This window comes from Canis lupus, chromosome 13, assembly GCF_003254725.2.
Source record: "Canis lupus dingo isolate Sandy chromosome 13, ASM325472v2, whole genome shotgun sequence".
NCBI lineage: Eukaryota > Metazoa > Chordata > Mammalia > Carnivora > Canidae > Canis > Canis lupus.
Window position 1 is genome coordinate 13,315,979 of NC_064255.1, and position 15,777 is coordinate 13,331,755.

Below are 15,777 nucleotides of genomic sequence, written 5' to 3' on the forward strand. Positions count from 1 at the left end.
TCAGAAAACAGTATGTGGCCTAATAACATTTTAGGTATTAACTATAAGCTGCCTAAAATCACCATATTAAATTTGTAAAGTGCCTAAGACCTGAGACTACTACAAAGGAAAGTATTAAATAAAAAAAGAAAAACAGATAAACGGAAAAGTGTAACTGTAGTAGTGCTCAGAATTCCCTTCACAGTAGCTGATACACTACTGAGAATGAAATGAATTATTTACATAAGTAGTCTGAAGATAAAAAATAGACTAAACCCACATAGTATTACTAAACATTGTAGAAGCTACATTTTCATTAACACTCCATCTTCATAATAATCTTGTTCTAAATAAAGGGGTTTTTCAAGTTAATACATCAAATGCTATATCCCACTTATTCAAAATTATGCCTATTAATAAAAATAGTGGGTAATAATCCTAACAAGGTTAATTAAAATAGCAATAGCAAACACACAGTATATGAAAATGGATTTCAGTTGAGGGAGAGCCTATTTACAACTGCAGGTTTTCTGTAGTGTTTTGTGGGACAGCTTTAGGAAGTGTGTCCAATCACTGAAGCACTTTATTAAAGTAAAATATGACATCTGTTACATATTACTTTTTAGGAGTCATAATATTCTTTATCTTGAATGCTGGGCTATAAAAACCAACTAACTTTTCTATTGCAATTTAAATATTATCACATTATTGCCTCAGCAAGAGAATGACCATTTTTGCTTATTCAAATTAACATTTATTAATGCAAAAGATATTTTGCTTCTATCACAAAATGCAGCTGTATAAACCAAATCATTTCATGTATCAAAAGAAACAAAGGTATTCATTAAATATACCTTGATATGGAGCACTAAATCCACGATATCGATGATTGCTGTCTGTAACAAAATGCAGTCTGAGCCAGTTTTTGTTGCTGATAATTGGTGGTGGTATATTCATTCCAGATAACCTGAATTATGGAAGACAACAACAAAAAATCTTTAAAAACTTTTCAGCAGTAAATGTTTTCACTGAATTGGGACTCCAAAAGAAAAAAAGAGGTAGCTATATATAATACTCAACAGAATTTTTAATATTTTATGTATTAATAAATTAGTTATTTTATGCATAGAAAGGTCAGTCATAGAACAGGACAACTGCAAACGTGCTTTCTAATCAAGTTGCATATAATAAAATACACTATGAACTGGGTATAATTTTTGATTCACCCAAATTTATTGCCTAGATAATAATAAACATAATGGAGTCTCAGTTGATAGTATTGGTCCTTTTGCTCTTCAAGTATATATTGATACAGTATAGTTAGAAAATAGACTTCACAGCAATTGATATACTATTTCTACCAAATACATTTTCCATATTTCATATTCAATGCCAAATTTCCCAATTTCTTTTCATGAGGCAAACACTCTTTTAATGTGATTTCACAATACTATAAATTTTCATGATTAGATTTCATTATAATATATATAATGCACCAGAGGTCTGCCCCAAATGACAGACAGAAAATGGATTGTATTTTGGAAGTATATTTAGTCTCCATATATTTAGTCACAAAGGTATCATTTCATAGTCTTCTTAAAGCAAGGTATGTAAAGCAAAACTTTGAAACTGTGCCATATCAAATATTAGTTGGTCATGCTCAATGGATGAAGTAACTCTCTTGTTCTATATCTTTCAAAGATTTTCATGGAAGCAGTTTCTCTAATTTCATTCAATAAAGGAGTATTACTCCTGTATACTACTCATTTAAATCCTAGGTGTGTGCTATAAAGCCAAGGTAAAATATTCTCAAAAGCTAGGCTACTACATAGTGGAGGAGAGTTCTTCATTAAAGTTTCCTAATAACTAGTACATGATGTATCTTCCTATTTTTCAAAGCTTTTGCTTTTCTTTATCACACAGTAAAATACCTGGGGTGTGTGTGTTTGTATGTGTGTATGTTGGGGGAAGGTGATTACAACTCTTCTCTCACTGCTTTAAAGGCAGTCATTCAATAAATAAATAAATAAATAAATAAATAAATAATAAATAAATAAATAAATAAATAAAGGCAGTCATTCTAGGGAATTCATAGAAAGAGATTGGAATATGGTGAGACGCAGACATGGTGATGCAAGGGCCCTTTATCCAACACCTTCTGTTATTTTCCCCAAAACCTACCTTTCCCAGGATGTTTGGGAACTAATCATCACTTTCCATAGATGACTGTCTACCATGATAGAAATATGAATTCACCTTTACTGTATCATTGTGGGTGCAGGTATACACACAGACATATACAATGGTCTTGGCAAAATTACTATGTAATCTCATGATTCTAACATGAACAATATGGCTTCTATCACACATTCCTTATCCCTCATTCTGGTTTGGAATGCATCTTATCTAACTTTTCCCTATTAATGCCCTATTTTCTCTTTTCATAGGGGTGGCTCTCTTTATTGATGCGACTGGCTCCTTTTGTCACATCTGAATTTAGCAAATAAAAATATGTATGTAATAGAGCTTTATAAATTTAAGACTTAAGTTCTAAATTTTTACTTCTTCACTTTCAAAACTATCCAGGTTATGTTTCTCTTTGTTTGCTTGTTGGTTGGTTCAGTTTGAAAAGCAATTCAATGAGAAAGTATTTAGATTTGATACAATTTTATTTTCAACAGACTAGCATGTTTCATGCCAGATTTTGATTTACAATTTGGTTCTCTTCACTTCCTTGACTTGATGCCCATAAATATCCATTAGGGAAAGTTTAAATTACTTTTCTCAGTCTGCATACATTTCTAAGTATAATGAGACAACAATACATGGATGGTTGTAATATATTAAAGTATAGAGTTTGAAGAGAGGCCCTTAGAAGATTCAATAAATGAGAAACAACTCAACAAGGACATCAACAAGAGTGAGAGAGGAAAGAAGATTAAACAGACAATGAAAAGGATAAACTTCTAACCTTTCTCAGGGACATGAAAATAATTTAAGCAATAGTGGGTAGAAAATGCAAGTAATAGCTACTATGGAACTATAGTTTGCAACCTGAATTCACCTTCAGGAATTGAGAAAGGTGGAACTGAATAAATCAGAGCTACAAGAGCTGAAGGCACAATGCACATGAGATGGAGAAAATAATGGCAATTTAGCAGGGGTGAAAATAAGAAGACATTCCTGACAGCCTCAATGCTTCAGTTTATGAAGCAGAGCTGTAGGCAAGCCAAGATGCTGAACCAGAAAGCAAGTGCACCACAGCATCTCCCTTCCAAATGGTAGTCCCCTGTATTGTATGTTATTTAAAGATAATTTACACAATATGCCGCTGTGTCTTATGGAGCAACCAGGAAATGCATGTACATATCTCTGTACCATATTTCATATGTTATTAGGACATCTTGGAAATGGAAGTTTGAGAAAAAATGCTGCCCAGAAAGATTCTAATAAATTAATTAATTTAGATAAATAATTTATGTATTAAATTTATTAATTTAGATAAATAATTTATTAAGTGGTAAAGGAGATATTTCCTAAATAAAACTCATTGTTATTCTTATATCATCACTATGGTCATCTAAAGGTAAGCAAAAACAGGTTCATTCTAGAACAAAGTCTGTGAGAATAATCTCTTGACAATGAAGAGATTTGGTGCATTCAACAGTTACTCACTGAGCACTGACTATATGACAAGCACTGATACTAATAGTTGAAAATACAGTAATGAAGAAGACAGACAAGATCCATAATCTTGCAAAGTGAAAATAAAGAAGGTAATATAGATAAATCAATAAGACAATTTAAGATGGTGGCAAATGATGTACAAAAAAATAAAATGGTAACATGACAAAAAAAACCTTCTAGAAATGAAATTTCAATTGTTTAATGTCTTTTCCATTTTACACACAAAGCAGCCGCACTCATGATTATATGTCTTAAATTACTAAATTTACTAAACTGCATTTTAGGAAATTTAAATAAAAGAAAATTACGAAAAATATCATAAATGTATAAGCTACTATTGTTATTTGTATGTAAGAGGATTTCAAACCCTATATTTTGAGTATTTAATTTTTCTTTTGCTTTTTTAAATTTATTTTATTTAATACATTTGAATGGGCATACTAAATTAGTAATGACATAAAATTTCATTTTATATTCAATGTAGAAATACAATAATGCAATGTAACTTGCCAATATTAACCTTTACATAATTTTTAATTTATATAATTTTCTGTAGAAATAGGTAACTAAATCAACTAGTATTTACTTATTTTAACAAACTGACATTTTATAAAATCAGTTGCAACATTTTCTTTCCTTTTTTTAGATTTTATTTATTTGTTCATAGGCACACAGAGAGAGGCAGAGACACAGGCAGAGAGAGGAAGAAGCAGGCTCCATGCAGGGAGCCCGATGTGGGACTCAATCCCGTGTCTCCAGGATCACACCCCAGGCTGCAGGCGGCGCCAAACCGCTGCGCCACCGGGGCTGCCCAGTTGCAACATTTTCTATTGCAGATAGTGCCTTAGAGAATATGATTATAATCATTACCAAAAATTTTTTAATCATTTAAGTATAAGAAAACCTGGGGAAAAAAACACAGATATTTACTATTTTTTAGAAGTACTGAAATCTATTTTGAGCCTATGTCTTTGATTTGTAACTCTGTCAGATGCTTATTGCTGTTATTTGTTGATCTCTGCTTCTCAACTCAAAATTAGTACTTGCAACAACAGGTGTTATCTTTGGGACTCTAACATCTATTTTTTTCATATTTCCAATGCTCTAAAATCATTCAAACCTAATGACCTGTCTTCCCTCATTTTTAGTACCCAGAAGCACAGTCAAACCTCAAGCCCATAATTATTCAAATCATCACCCAAGTGACTCAAAAACCTCACCCTCCTAACACAGTTCTCCTGCACTCTTCTAATTTTACTTTTTTCTCTCTTTTGCTCTCTCTGTCTCCCCCTTTTTTACCTCCTTTGACCTACTTCTTTCTCTGGCACTGAGATAAGATTTATTCCTCACGTTTTCTCTGTTCTCCAAGATTTTGTAAAATCAATCGTCCTACTTTGAACTGTAAATAATTCCTAAAATTCATTCTTGCATCTTAATTAACTCAAGGCCTTTTTATGAACTTCTCTTTAAGGCTAAAATATCTATCTCTCTTTATATATATATATATATATATATATATATATATATATATATATATAGTTTTACCTTCATTTGCTTAATCATTCTCAGAGAAGCCAGCCTTAGGATTTCAAGGTTGAGATAAATACCAAATAGCATCTGTCCTCACAGAGAACCTTAGCACAATCTTATTACATCATTCATTATTTTGTATGGTAGTAAGTTTTCCATCCTCTCTATTGAATTCCTGGTGCTAAACACAATGATTGATGAATAGTGGGTGTACACTGATGTTATTTATCAACAAAATACAAAAGTATAACTGGGCACATGGCCTCTTTTAGTACTTATGTATTTGCAGTTTCCTATATTTAGTCAGTAATTATATTTCATACTATTAACATATGCTCTAGTGGTCTTCTTTATTCAAAATACATCTAAGCTTCTATTTTCTTCATAAGTCTTTAATTCCCTTAACCGGAAGTTATCCCTCTGTTCCTTGATCGTCAAAAACAGTTGTTAAAACTCTTATGACAGTTATCACAACTTTCATATGATTATATTCTATAAATAAGGAATTGGAAGCAGGAACCACAATGGTTCAATTATCCTTGAATGCATAAGCATATTTCAAATTATAGATAATGAACAGATGTTACTCATATTAAGTAACATCCTATCACAAAATTTCTCAAAGTGTGTTCTAGTGAATATGAGCCACCAAAACGGACTTTGGGGATAAGAGAAGGTACCTCAGTCAAAAGGACTTCGAATTGTTGTTTTGTAACCATATCCCCTTCTCCAGATTCTTATTTTTATTATTTATTTTTGTTTATTTATTTATTTATTTATTTATTTGTTTGTTTGTTTGTTTATTTATTTTTAGTATTAACTCAGAATTTCAACTATCAGTCTCCCATTCCCATGCTTTGGGAATAAAATCAAATACATGAAGTACAATTGTTTCACAGAACGCTTTCAGAAATCACTAATTTTATATTTTCATTTATGTCTGGATAGAAATGCATTTCATAGTCCCAGAAAAAATAAAACAGCATCTTTAAAAATAGTCAAACAAGAAAAACTCATAAACTTTCTATTATTTCGACAGCTTATTATAAGCTAGAAAAATTATTTTCACAACAAAATTAATCTATTTCTGAGATAACATTAAAGGCACTAATCTTCCATGCCATGGAATTGATGAGTACTCTGTGTGTAGACTGTACAGATATTCACACTGACCAGGTTGACCAGGTTGTGCTTTTTATTTTTTTAAACACAGATGTCTATGTTCTTGACTAGATATTTAAAAGTCACTGAACTGCAGAACACAAAATCCTATGTGGTTTTAACAAGACCATTAAGAAGCTAAGCATTGTATTATGCAGTCCAATTATTCAGAAGCCAGATGTTATAAAGTATTTACAAAGCAAATGAGAAAAGTGGCTACACTAAATATTCTTCTCTTTCTATCCCCTCCCCCCTTTACTCAAACTACCACTTGCTTATCCCCATCTCTACCCTGACTCTCGTTTCCCGTGTATCCCCTAATTCTCTGATCTATCTTTTAGATATTTTTCTAATGAAAACTAGATGCTGTAGAATAGTGTTACTTTTATTTAAACACGTGCTTCAGGAAAATCTCTGTATTTCAAATATAATGTGTGTGTGTCCAACTACCAAAATTTAATGAGGATGAAATAGAAAAGTTTAATAGTACTATAATCATTTCAAAATTGAGTTTGTAATTAAAAACTAGAAAAAAAATCTCCACATCCAGATGTTTTTTTAATAGAGATTATATTAAACATATAAAGAATTAAAAGCAATTTTACCCATTCTTTTCCAGAAAATAGAAGAGATGGGAACGCTTCTCAATTCATTTTACAAAGTGAGTATTACACTGATAATCAAGCCAGACAAGGTCAGTATTAAAAAAAAAAAAAAAAAAAAGGGATGCCATGGGTGGCTCAGCAGTTGAGCATCTGTCTGTCTTTGGCTCAGGGTGTGATCCTGGAGTCCTGGGATCCAGTCCCACATCAGCTTCCTGCGAGGAGCCTGCTACACTCTCTGCCTATGTCTCTGCCTCTCTCTCTCTCTCTCTGTGTGTGTCTCTCATGAATAAATAAGATATTTTTCAAAAAGAAAATAAACAAAGAATTTAAAATGACAAATAAAAAACTTCAGACCAATATACCTCATGAACTTAGATACAAAAACCCTCAATAAAATATTAGCAAGTTGAATCCATCAAGGTATAAAAAGAATTACACACCATGACCTAGTGAGATTTATTCAAACTATATAAAGCAGACTCAATCTTTGAAAATCAATTAATGTAATTCACCATATCAACAAGCTGTAAAAGAAAATTTAATGATCAAATGAATTGACACAGAAAAAACATTTCACAAAATCCAACATCTATTCATAATAAAAACTTGCAGCAAATTAGGAAGAGAGGGACCATCTCAACTTGACAAAGAGCATATACAAAAACCTATAACATCATACTTAATGTTGAATTACTGAATTTTTTTTTATTAAGATCAGGAACACAGCACATGATTCTTATTCAACAGTGTGCGAGAAGTTCTAGTAAGTCAATAAGGCATGGAAAGGAAGTTAAAAGGAGTATATCTTGGAAAGAAAGAACCTGTCCCTACTCAAGATGACATGATTATTTATGTAGAAAAGCCCAAGAAATTTACAAAATAAACTCCTAGATCTAATAAGTGCATTCATCCTGGTCACTGGATATAAGATAAATTAAAACACACACACATGCACACACACACACAGACACACACACAAACCACTCAATTTCTAAATAATAACAATGAACATGTGGATATTGAAAAAATACAATTTTTAAAAATGTTTTGCATGTTTTTTTAAAGTTTTATTTATTAATTCATGAAAGACACAGAGAGAGAGAGAGAGAGGCATAGACACAGGCAGAGGGAGAAGCAGGCTCCATGCAGGGATCCTGATGTGGGACTCGATCCCAGGAGTCTGGGATCATGGCCCAGTCCAAAGGCAGGCGCTAAATCACTGAGCCATGCAGGGATCCTCCCCCAAAAAATACAATTTTTGAATAAAAATAAATACTTAGGTATAAATCTAGTAAATCATTTATAGGGTCTGTACCAGGAAAATTTAAAAATGTAATAAACAATAAAACACATAAATAAAATATATGCCATGTTCCTGAACTGAAGACTTCTCATCATTAAGATATTAATTCTCCCCAAAATAATCGATAGTTTTTTTTTAAATATGTTATTTATTTATTCATAAGAGAGGGAGAGAGAGAGAGAGGAGAGACATAGGCAGAGGGAGAAGCAGGTTCCCTGTGGGGAGCCTGATTTGGGACTCCATTCCAGTACCTCAGGATCAAGACCTGAGCCAAAGGCAGATGCTCCACCACTGAGCCACCCAGGCACCCCATAATCTATAGTTTTCATGCAATTTCTATTGAAATGCCAGGAAATTCTCTTTGTAGACATACATAAAGTAATTATAAAATTAACATGGAAAGGTATAGGTTAAAACAAATTTGAAAAAGAAGAAAAAAGTCCGGGTAAACAATAGCCTTTTCAACAAATGATGTGAGACAATGAAACAACCATAAGAAAAAAATAATAATAAACCTCAGTCTAAAGTTCACATGAAAAAATTAAATATCTATTTATGATTTTAAAAAGTCCCAGCAAACTGATAAAATATTCAATCTGATAAAGGACATCCATAAAAAAAAGTACAGCTAATGTATTCTGGTAATTCTTAAAGGTGAATAATTCAGTGCTTTCCCTGTAGATCAAAAACAAATTATAGATGTCCACTCTCACCATGAGTTGGAAGTTCCTACTAGTGCAATAAAGCAAGATGAGTAAAAAGCATACTGATGTTAAACAGTAAAATTGTCTTTGTTTTCAGAGGACATTACTATCTATGTAGAAAATCTCTATAAATCTACAAAATGCTTTAACAAGATCTCAGGATAGAAATGAATATATGAAAATCAATTGCATTTCCGTATCTTAGCAATGAACAATTGAAAATTGAATTCTTAAAATAAAGTGCCACTTATACTATCATACAAATAATTGAAACAGGAATAAATATAACAAAAATACATGCCATTTTAACATGCTTTAAACTGAAAATAATAGATAAATCATATTATATACTTAGGTAACCTACTTGGATAAAGAGATATGCCCACATTCATTGTAGACTCAATATAGTTATGATGCTATTTCCCACAATTATTATATAAATTTAGTAAAATTCTTGAGAAAATCTCAGTGGAAATGGATAAGATGATTCTAAAATTCATGTGGAAATATAAAGTACATAGAATAACCTTTTTTTAAAGAACTTGATTAGGTGATTCATACTAGTTGATTTTAGACTATAAAGCCACAGTAATAATGATGAGGTGCTGCTGATCTGGTATATATACAGGTAAATAGAAGAGAATAGATAATCTAGAAATAAATCTACAATTATATGACCTATTGATTTTTAACAAAGAATTCAGGTAACTGAATGAAGAAAGAATATCCTTTCAACAACTGTGCGGAAACTAATATCTTAATACAAAAATAATAAGGAAAAATGTCTCAACCCATATACAAATATTCACTCAAAATGGATTACAGGCATGTATGTAAATGCAAAATACTAAAACTTCCAGAAAAATGCATAGGACAAAGATCTGTGGACTAGTGGGAGATTTCTTAGGTAAGAGACAAAAAGCATGAATAATTTAAAATAAAAGATAAGTTGGGCTTCACATTTTAAGTCTTGCTCATGAAAATACACCATTAAGAAACTTAAATAGCAAGCCGTAGGCTAGGAGAAAATATTTCTGATGCACATATTTAAAAAAGCAATGTATCTATAACACAGAAAGAATTTTCAAAATTAGTAAGACAACAGATGACTCAACAAAAAATAGGTAAAAAGTTTTAACACTTCACTAAGAGATACAAAAAACAAGCCCATGAAAAGAAGCTCAAATTAAAATTAGATACTACTATCCACTTAGGAAAATGACTAACACAAGTTTTTGTCTTCATTATATCTTCATCTTCATTCATAATTACCACAAATTGACAAGTGGTGAATAAATAAATATATTTGTTACATTCATGCAATTATGCTTTATGGACCAATAATAATAAATCAATAGCTACTGATACTTTTAACAATATACATGAATCTCACAAGCATTGTTAGTGAAAAAATCAATATACTACATACTATGTGACTATGTATTGTACAGCTTTTATTTATATGACATTCATAGAAAAAGAAACAACAGTGGCTACCAAAGCTGGAGGTAAGAAGAGAGAAGTGACTAAAGAGGAACAGAAAGAAAATTTGGGGGCGAGGGAAACATTTGATACATTTATTGTGGCTACAAGACTGCATATGTTTGTAAAAATGCATAATATTGCATGTCTAAGAAGGTTGAATTTTAATGTAAATTATCTTCCACAAACCTGCCTTTAAGAAAAATAATTTTAAGAGATTTTGGCTTGCCTGTCAATAACATTAACAATTTATATGTATATTTCTTGCTTGGGAACAAATAATTGGAACAAAATAAATGTATTCTCTCAAAGGAAAGGACAAGAAGTCATTTTAAATTCTTTGAAAAAGATCATCCTCTTTATGACGAGAAATTAAACCTCAAGTATCATTTTATATACATACATATATATAAATATTCAACTATATTCATGCATGTATTCAAGGATCTATTCAATATATATTCAAGTATATATTCAAACTATGAATATTCTAAATTGTTTTTCCTTGCACAAAAAATTAATACTTTCATTTTGAACCATAATTATTACATCCTTAATCTCTTTATTGCCAATGCATTTTTTTTTCTTCTAGGCCTCTTGAATTGATATTGATACCAGGAAAATGGTCAAAAAAGCAAATATTTGAAAAAGAAAAAAATGTAAATTAGCCAGCCATTTACTTTATCTGCTTGAGTCCAATAATTTAATTTATCTTTCTCACTGAACTAACTAAATAGAGAGTTATGTTGGACCTACACTTCATTTTTTCCCATGTCACAATTTTTTGAAACATAGCAGCTAAAGAACCTAGGAAATGTTGATTGAATATAAATAATCAGTGTATGTATACCCAAGTGGTGGTTACAGTATAACTCCTAACTTTCCCATTATTTTTCTTTGGTATTGTAAGCATAACAATAAAGGAATACTTTTGAATCAATGATAGAATTTTTACTTATAGTTTCATAACTAAACAGAGCTCTTATTTCTACCTTCTAAGAAATGGAAATTGAATAATTTCAAATTTACTCAGTGAGATGTAAATATCTTCAAAGAATCAGTCGAGAGCATCACTGATCTACCTTTCCAAATACCATCCATATATAAAGTATTATGCAAGAAAAATAAAAAAAACATTGAAGATTATTGTACATAAATGAGATAGGATATAGCTGCACAGTCCAAAGAAAGTACACCTCATTTCCACTCCACTTTCCTTTCCTTCTCTCTCCCCTCTGAAAATCACAGAAACAAATCAAAATAAACAAAATAAAAACATTTTGATTAGAGTCTCTTTAAAGATAGCACAATATTATTCCTATTTATATAGATTATCTCTATTTCACAGATAAGTGAAATATACAAGTAATATTATAAGTACATAAGTAAATATACAATCCACACAGCTCGTTAACTACAATTAAGGGGGATATTAAAATTTTTGCAAATTCTCTAATATTCTCATTTCTCTACCTAATATATTTACATAGACATGGTACCAAATGAACTACTCACACTTTTGGCCAAGTTAATATTAGTAGTACTAACATACAATATATATTGAGAGCTAGTTACTGTATACTGCATATTATACCGGAATACTCACTTAATTCTAGAAAGTAATACCTATGTAGCATTAAATGCATTGATGTTGAGATTTTAATTATGGTGGAATGCTGTGTAATATGTAAATTTGTAAATACTGCTATTTATTGGTTGGAAAAACTTTACAGTGTTTATTCCAGCCATCCTAAGAGAAAGGGTCATTACAATTTATAGTTCCATAATCCAGATAGTATTAAACATTTGTTAGACTTGTATAGTGTCTGATCGTTTAAGACTATGTTTATAATCAGCTTTCAGAATGCTTAAACTGAGTAAGGTGTATCTGTAGTGTCCAAAGCAATTACTTTAGTACATGTTCAATGTTATTGTTGTTGTTTTTTTTTATTTTAGATGTATTACTTTCTTCCCTTTTATTTATGTCATTGTCAAGCATGTGATTTCACAAAAATCTGCCTGATAAATGATAATTTCTACATCATTTACCTTTTTATTTTCCTGTATTAGTCTCTGTAATTTTGCTTCCTCTCAGTTTATTTTATAAGCAGTCAAGTTTTAGATGACCTCAAATCTGGTGTTCTGTATCACACTGAAGACTTTAAAATATAATTTCATCTGAAAAAAGTCACTTGGAGCATAATAATCTCTTTTTGCTATGTTTTTTAATTTTGATATTAATTGAGAATCAATATGAATAAAACTCCAAAACTCCAAATTCTCACATTCCTTTTGCTTTGGACATCAGAGAAGGATCGAATGAGGTATCATTTCTGACCAAAAACATAGCAAAGCAAAACAAAAATCTAAAACCATGTTTTATTAATTTCACAGTAAAAAATGCAAACATACGAAAAAGTTGAAGAAACTATAATAAAGGAATGGCTTATAGAGTTGAGCCAAACTGTGGAAGGAGCCTCGGTGTCCATCGAAAGATGAATGGATAAAGAAGATGTGGTTTATGTATACAATGGAATATTACTCAGCCATTAGAAATGACAAATACCCACCATTTGCTTCAACGTGGATGGAACTGGAGGGTATTATGCTGAGTGAAGAAAGTCAATCGGAGAAGGACAAACATTATATGTTCCCATTCATTTGGGGAATATAAATAATAGTGAAAGGGAATATAAGGGAAGGGAGAAGAATTGTGTGGGAAATATCAGAAAGGGAGACAGAACATAAAGACTCCTAACTCTGGGAAACGAACCAGGGGTGGTGGAAGAGGAGGAGGGTGGGGGGTGGGGGGGAATGGGTGATGGGCACTGAGGGGGGCACTTGACGGGATGAGCACTGGGTGTTATTCTGTATGTTGGCAAATTGAACACCAATAAAAAATAAATTTATTATAAAAAAAGAGTGTACTCTGCAAAGAATATTGGACTTTTTAAGTGTGGGCATCACATAAGGCTCAACAACAGACAAAGACAGCTTTGCAGAGCAAATGCTCACTTCTCTGGCAGGATCTGCTCATTTTACTTCTTTGGGACTTTCAAAGAACAAGTGCCATCTGTGTGAGATAAAATGCTGTTGGAGGATTGAAGATCCTTATTCATAATGGTTATATCTTAATGGTCATGCCAAATTGATGTGTTCCAAAATTTATCCAGGATTAAAACATCCTGATAGACTGAGGCTGCTGCTGTGTCTCCAGATTTTTCTTCATGTGCGTATCACTTTTGATATGCCAACAGGAACCATGTCATTACCAGGAGAGTGAGAATGTTTGTGAGAACCTCGGGGATACAAGAGCAGTGAGTAGTAGTTGGAGCGTCAACTCTTTAGACAGAGGCAGCAGGAAGTGGAAGCACAGAGAAAACGGAAGGACCCAGGAGAGTGATGAGTCAGCCACAGGGATGACAACCCTAAAGAACACTTTAGGAAACGAAGGTGGAATTTGGCTCTGAATAACCTGGATGTCCTGAATTCAACGCTGAGGCCACCATAATTTTGTAAAAAGAACGGGATGAGCACTGGGTGTTATACTAGATGTTGGCAAATCGAACTCCAATAAAAAAGTATACAAAAAAAAAAAAAAGAGTTGTGGCAGAGGAACCATAATGGAATGCTGTGGTAGCAAAGATAATAGGTTTCTGTATTACCCATAGTCTAAATGGGAATTGATTTGCACCTCGTGAAAAATGGGAATGCCTGCACATAGTGAGAGTTGGTTCTGGGGATTATTACAGGGGATAAAGTCCCTTCTATGGCTAACTCTCAAGGAAGCCAGAGAGGAAAGTAAGCAGAGAACAAGGCAGAGCCTGGGAGATGAATTTGGATTGAAAGCAAAGAGAAGGAACAGGGAATAAAGAGCACACTTGTCAATGTGCTCATCATTTACTTAAATATAGCAAAGATGAAAGGCTGTCTAGTCACAAGACAAGAAAACTATAGTCTGAATATATACATAATAGAATATTCAAAGTCAAACACTCATAAAGACAATACAAAAATTCACAGAAGGATAGATAGGATAGTAGCTCTGGAAAGTGTCCATATGGTCCATGGCAAAGCTGGACTTCCACAAAAGAAAAGGAGCTCTTGTGTGGACGCCTTTGCAAAACCTTGCAAAAAAAAAAAAAAGTCTTCAGGAGACGTTAATATAAAACACGCATTTGAACTACCTTACACCTGTCAGAAAGGCTAAAATTAACAACATAAGAAACAACAGATGTTGGTGAGGATGCAGAGAAAGGGGAATCCTCTTATACTGTTGGTGGGAATTCAAACTAATACAGCCACTCTGGAGAACAGTATGGAATTTCTTCAAAAAAGAGAACTACTCTATGATGCAGCAATTGCATTACGAGGTATTTACCCAAAGGATACAAAAATACTGATTCAAAGGGATACCTGTACCCTGATGTTTATAGCAGCATTATCAACAATAGCCAAATTATGGAAAGAACCCAAACGTCTATTGACTGATGAATAGGTAAAGATGTGGTATGTATGTATGTATGTATGTGTGTGTGTATATATATATACACACACACATACATATATATAATGGAATATTACTCGGCCATCAAAAAAAGAAATCTTGCCATTTGAAATGACATGAATGGAGCTAAAGTGTATCATGCTAAGTAAAATAAGTCAGTCAGAGAAAGACAAATACCAGATGATTTCACTCATATGCAGAATTTAAGAAACAAGGCAGATGAACATAGGGGAAAGAAAATAATAGAGAGAGAGAGGCAAACCATAAGAGAGACTCTTAACTATAGAGAACAAACTGAGGGTTGCTGGGTGGAGGTGGGCTGGGGGGATGGGCTAAATGGATGATGAGTATTAAGGACAGTACTTGTGATGAGCACTGGATGTTATATATAGGTGATGAATCCATACCTGAAACTAATACTACACGATATGTTAAGTAACTAGAGTTTATTTTTTTAAGATTTATTTACTTATTTATTCATGAGACAGAGAGAGAGGCAGAGACATAGGCAGAGGGAGAAGCAGGCTCCCTGAGGGGAGTCCGATGTGGGACTCGATCCCAGGACTCCAGGATCACGCCCTAAGCCAAAGGCAGACACTCAACCGCTGAGCCACCCAGGCATCCCAGTAACCAGAATTTAAATAAAAACTTGAAACATTAAAAAATAAATGTTTCTGGATTTCCCCCTATTGTCAGAACTCTATACTGACAGAATTTGTAATGGTTATAGTCAGAAAATGATTGCCTTTTATTTTTGGATATTTCCTTTTTATTCATGTCATTTTATCTTCTTATACAACTTTAAAGCTAATAGCTATT

General features: G+C 32.4%; 1 protein-coding gene across 1 annotated transcript in view; it reads right to left on the bottom strand.

Moving 5' to 3' along the window:
* Window positions 1–15,777, bottom strand: part of CSMD3 (CUB and Sushi multiple domains 3) — a 1,170,241-nt gene that overhangs the window by 749,865 nt on the left and 404,599 nt on the right. Inside the window, exon 6 of the mRNA XM_049093360.1 lies at window positions 834–946. Coding sequence (XP_048949317.1) covers window positions 834–946 — 113 coding nt within the window. The remainder of the gene's footprint in view (window positions 1–833; window positions 947–15,777) is intronic.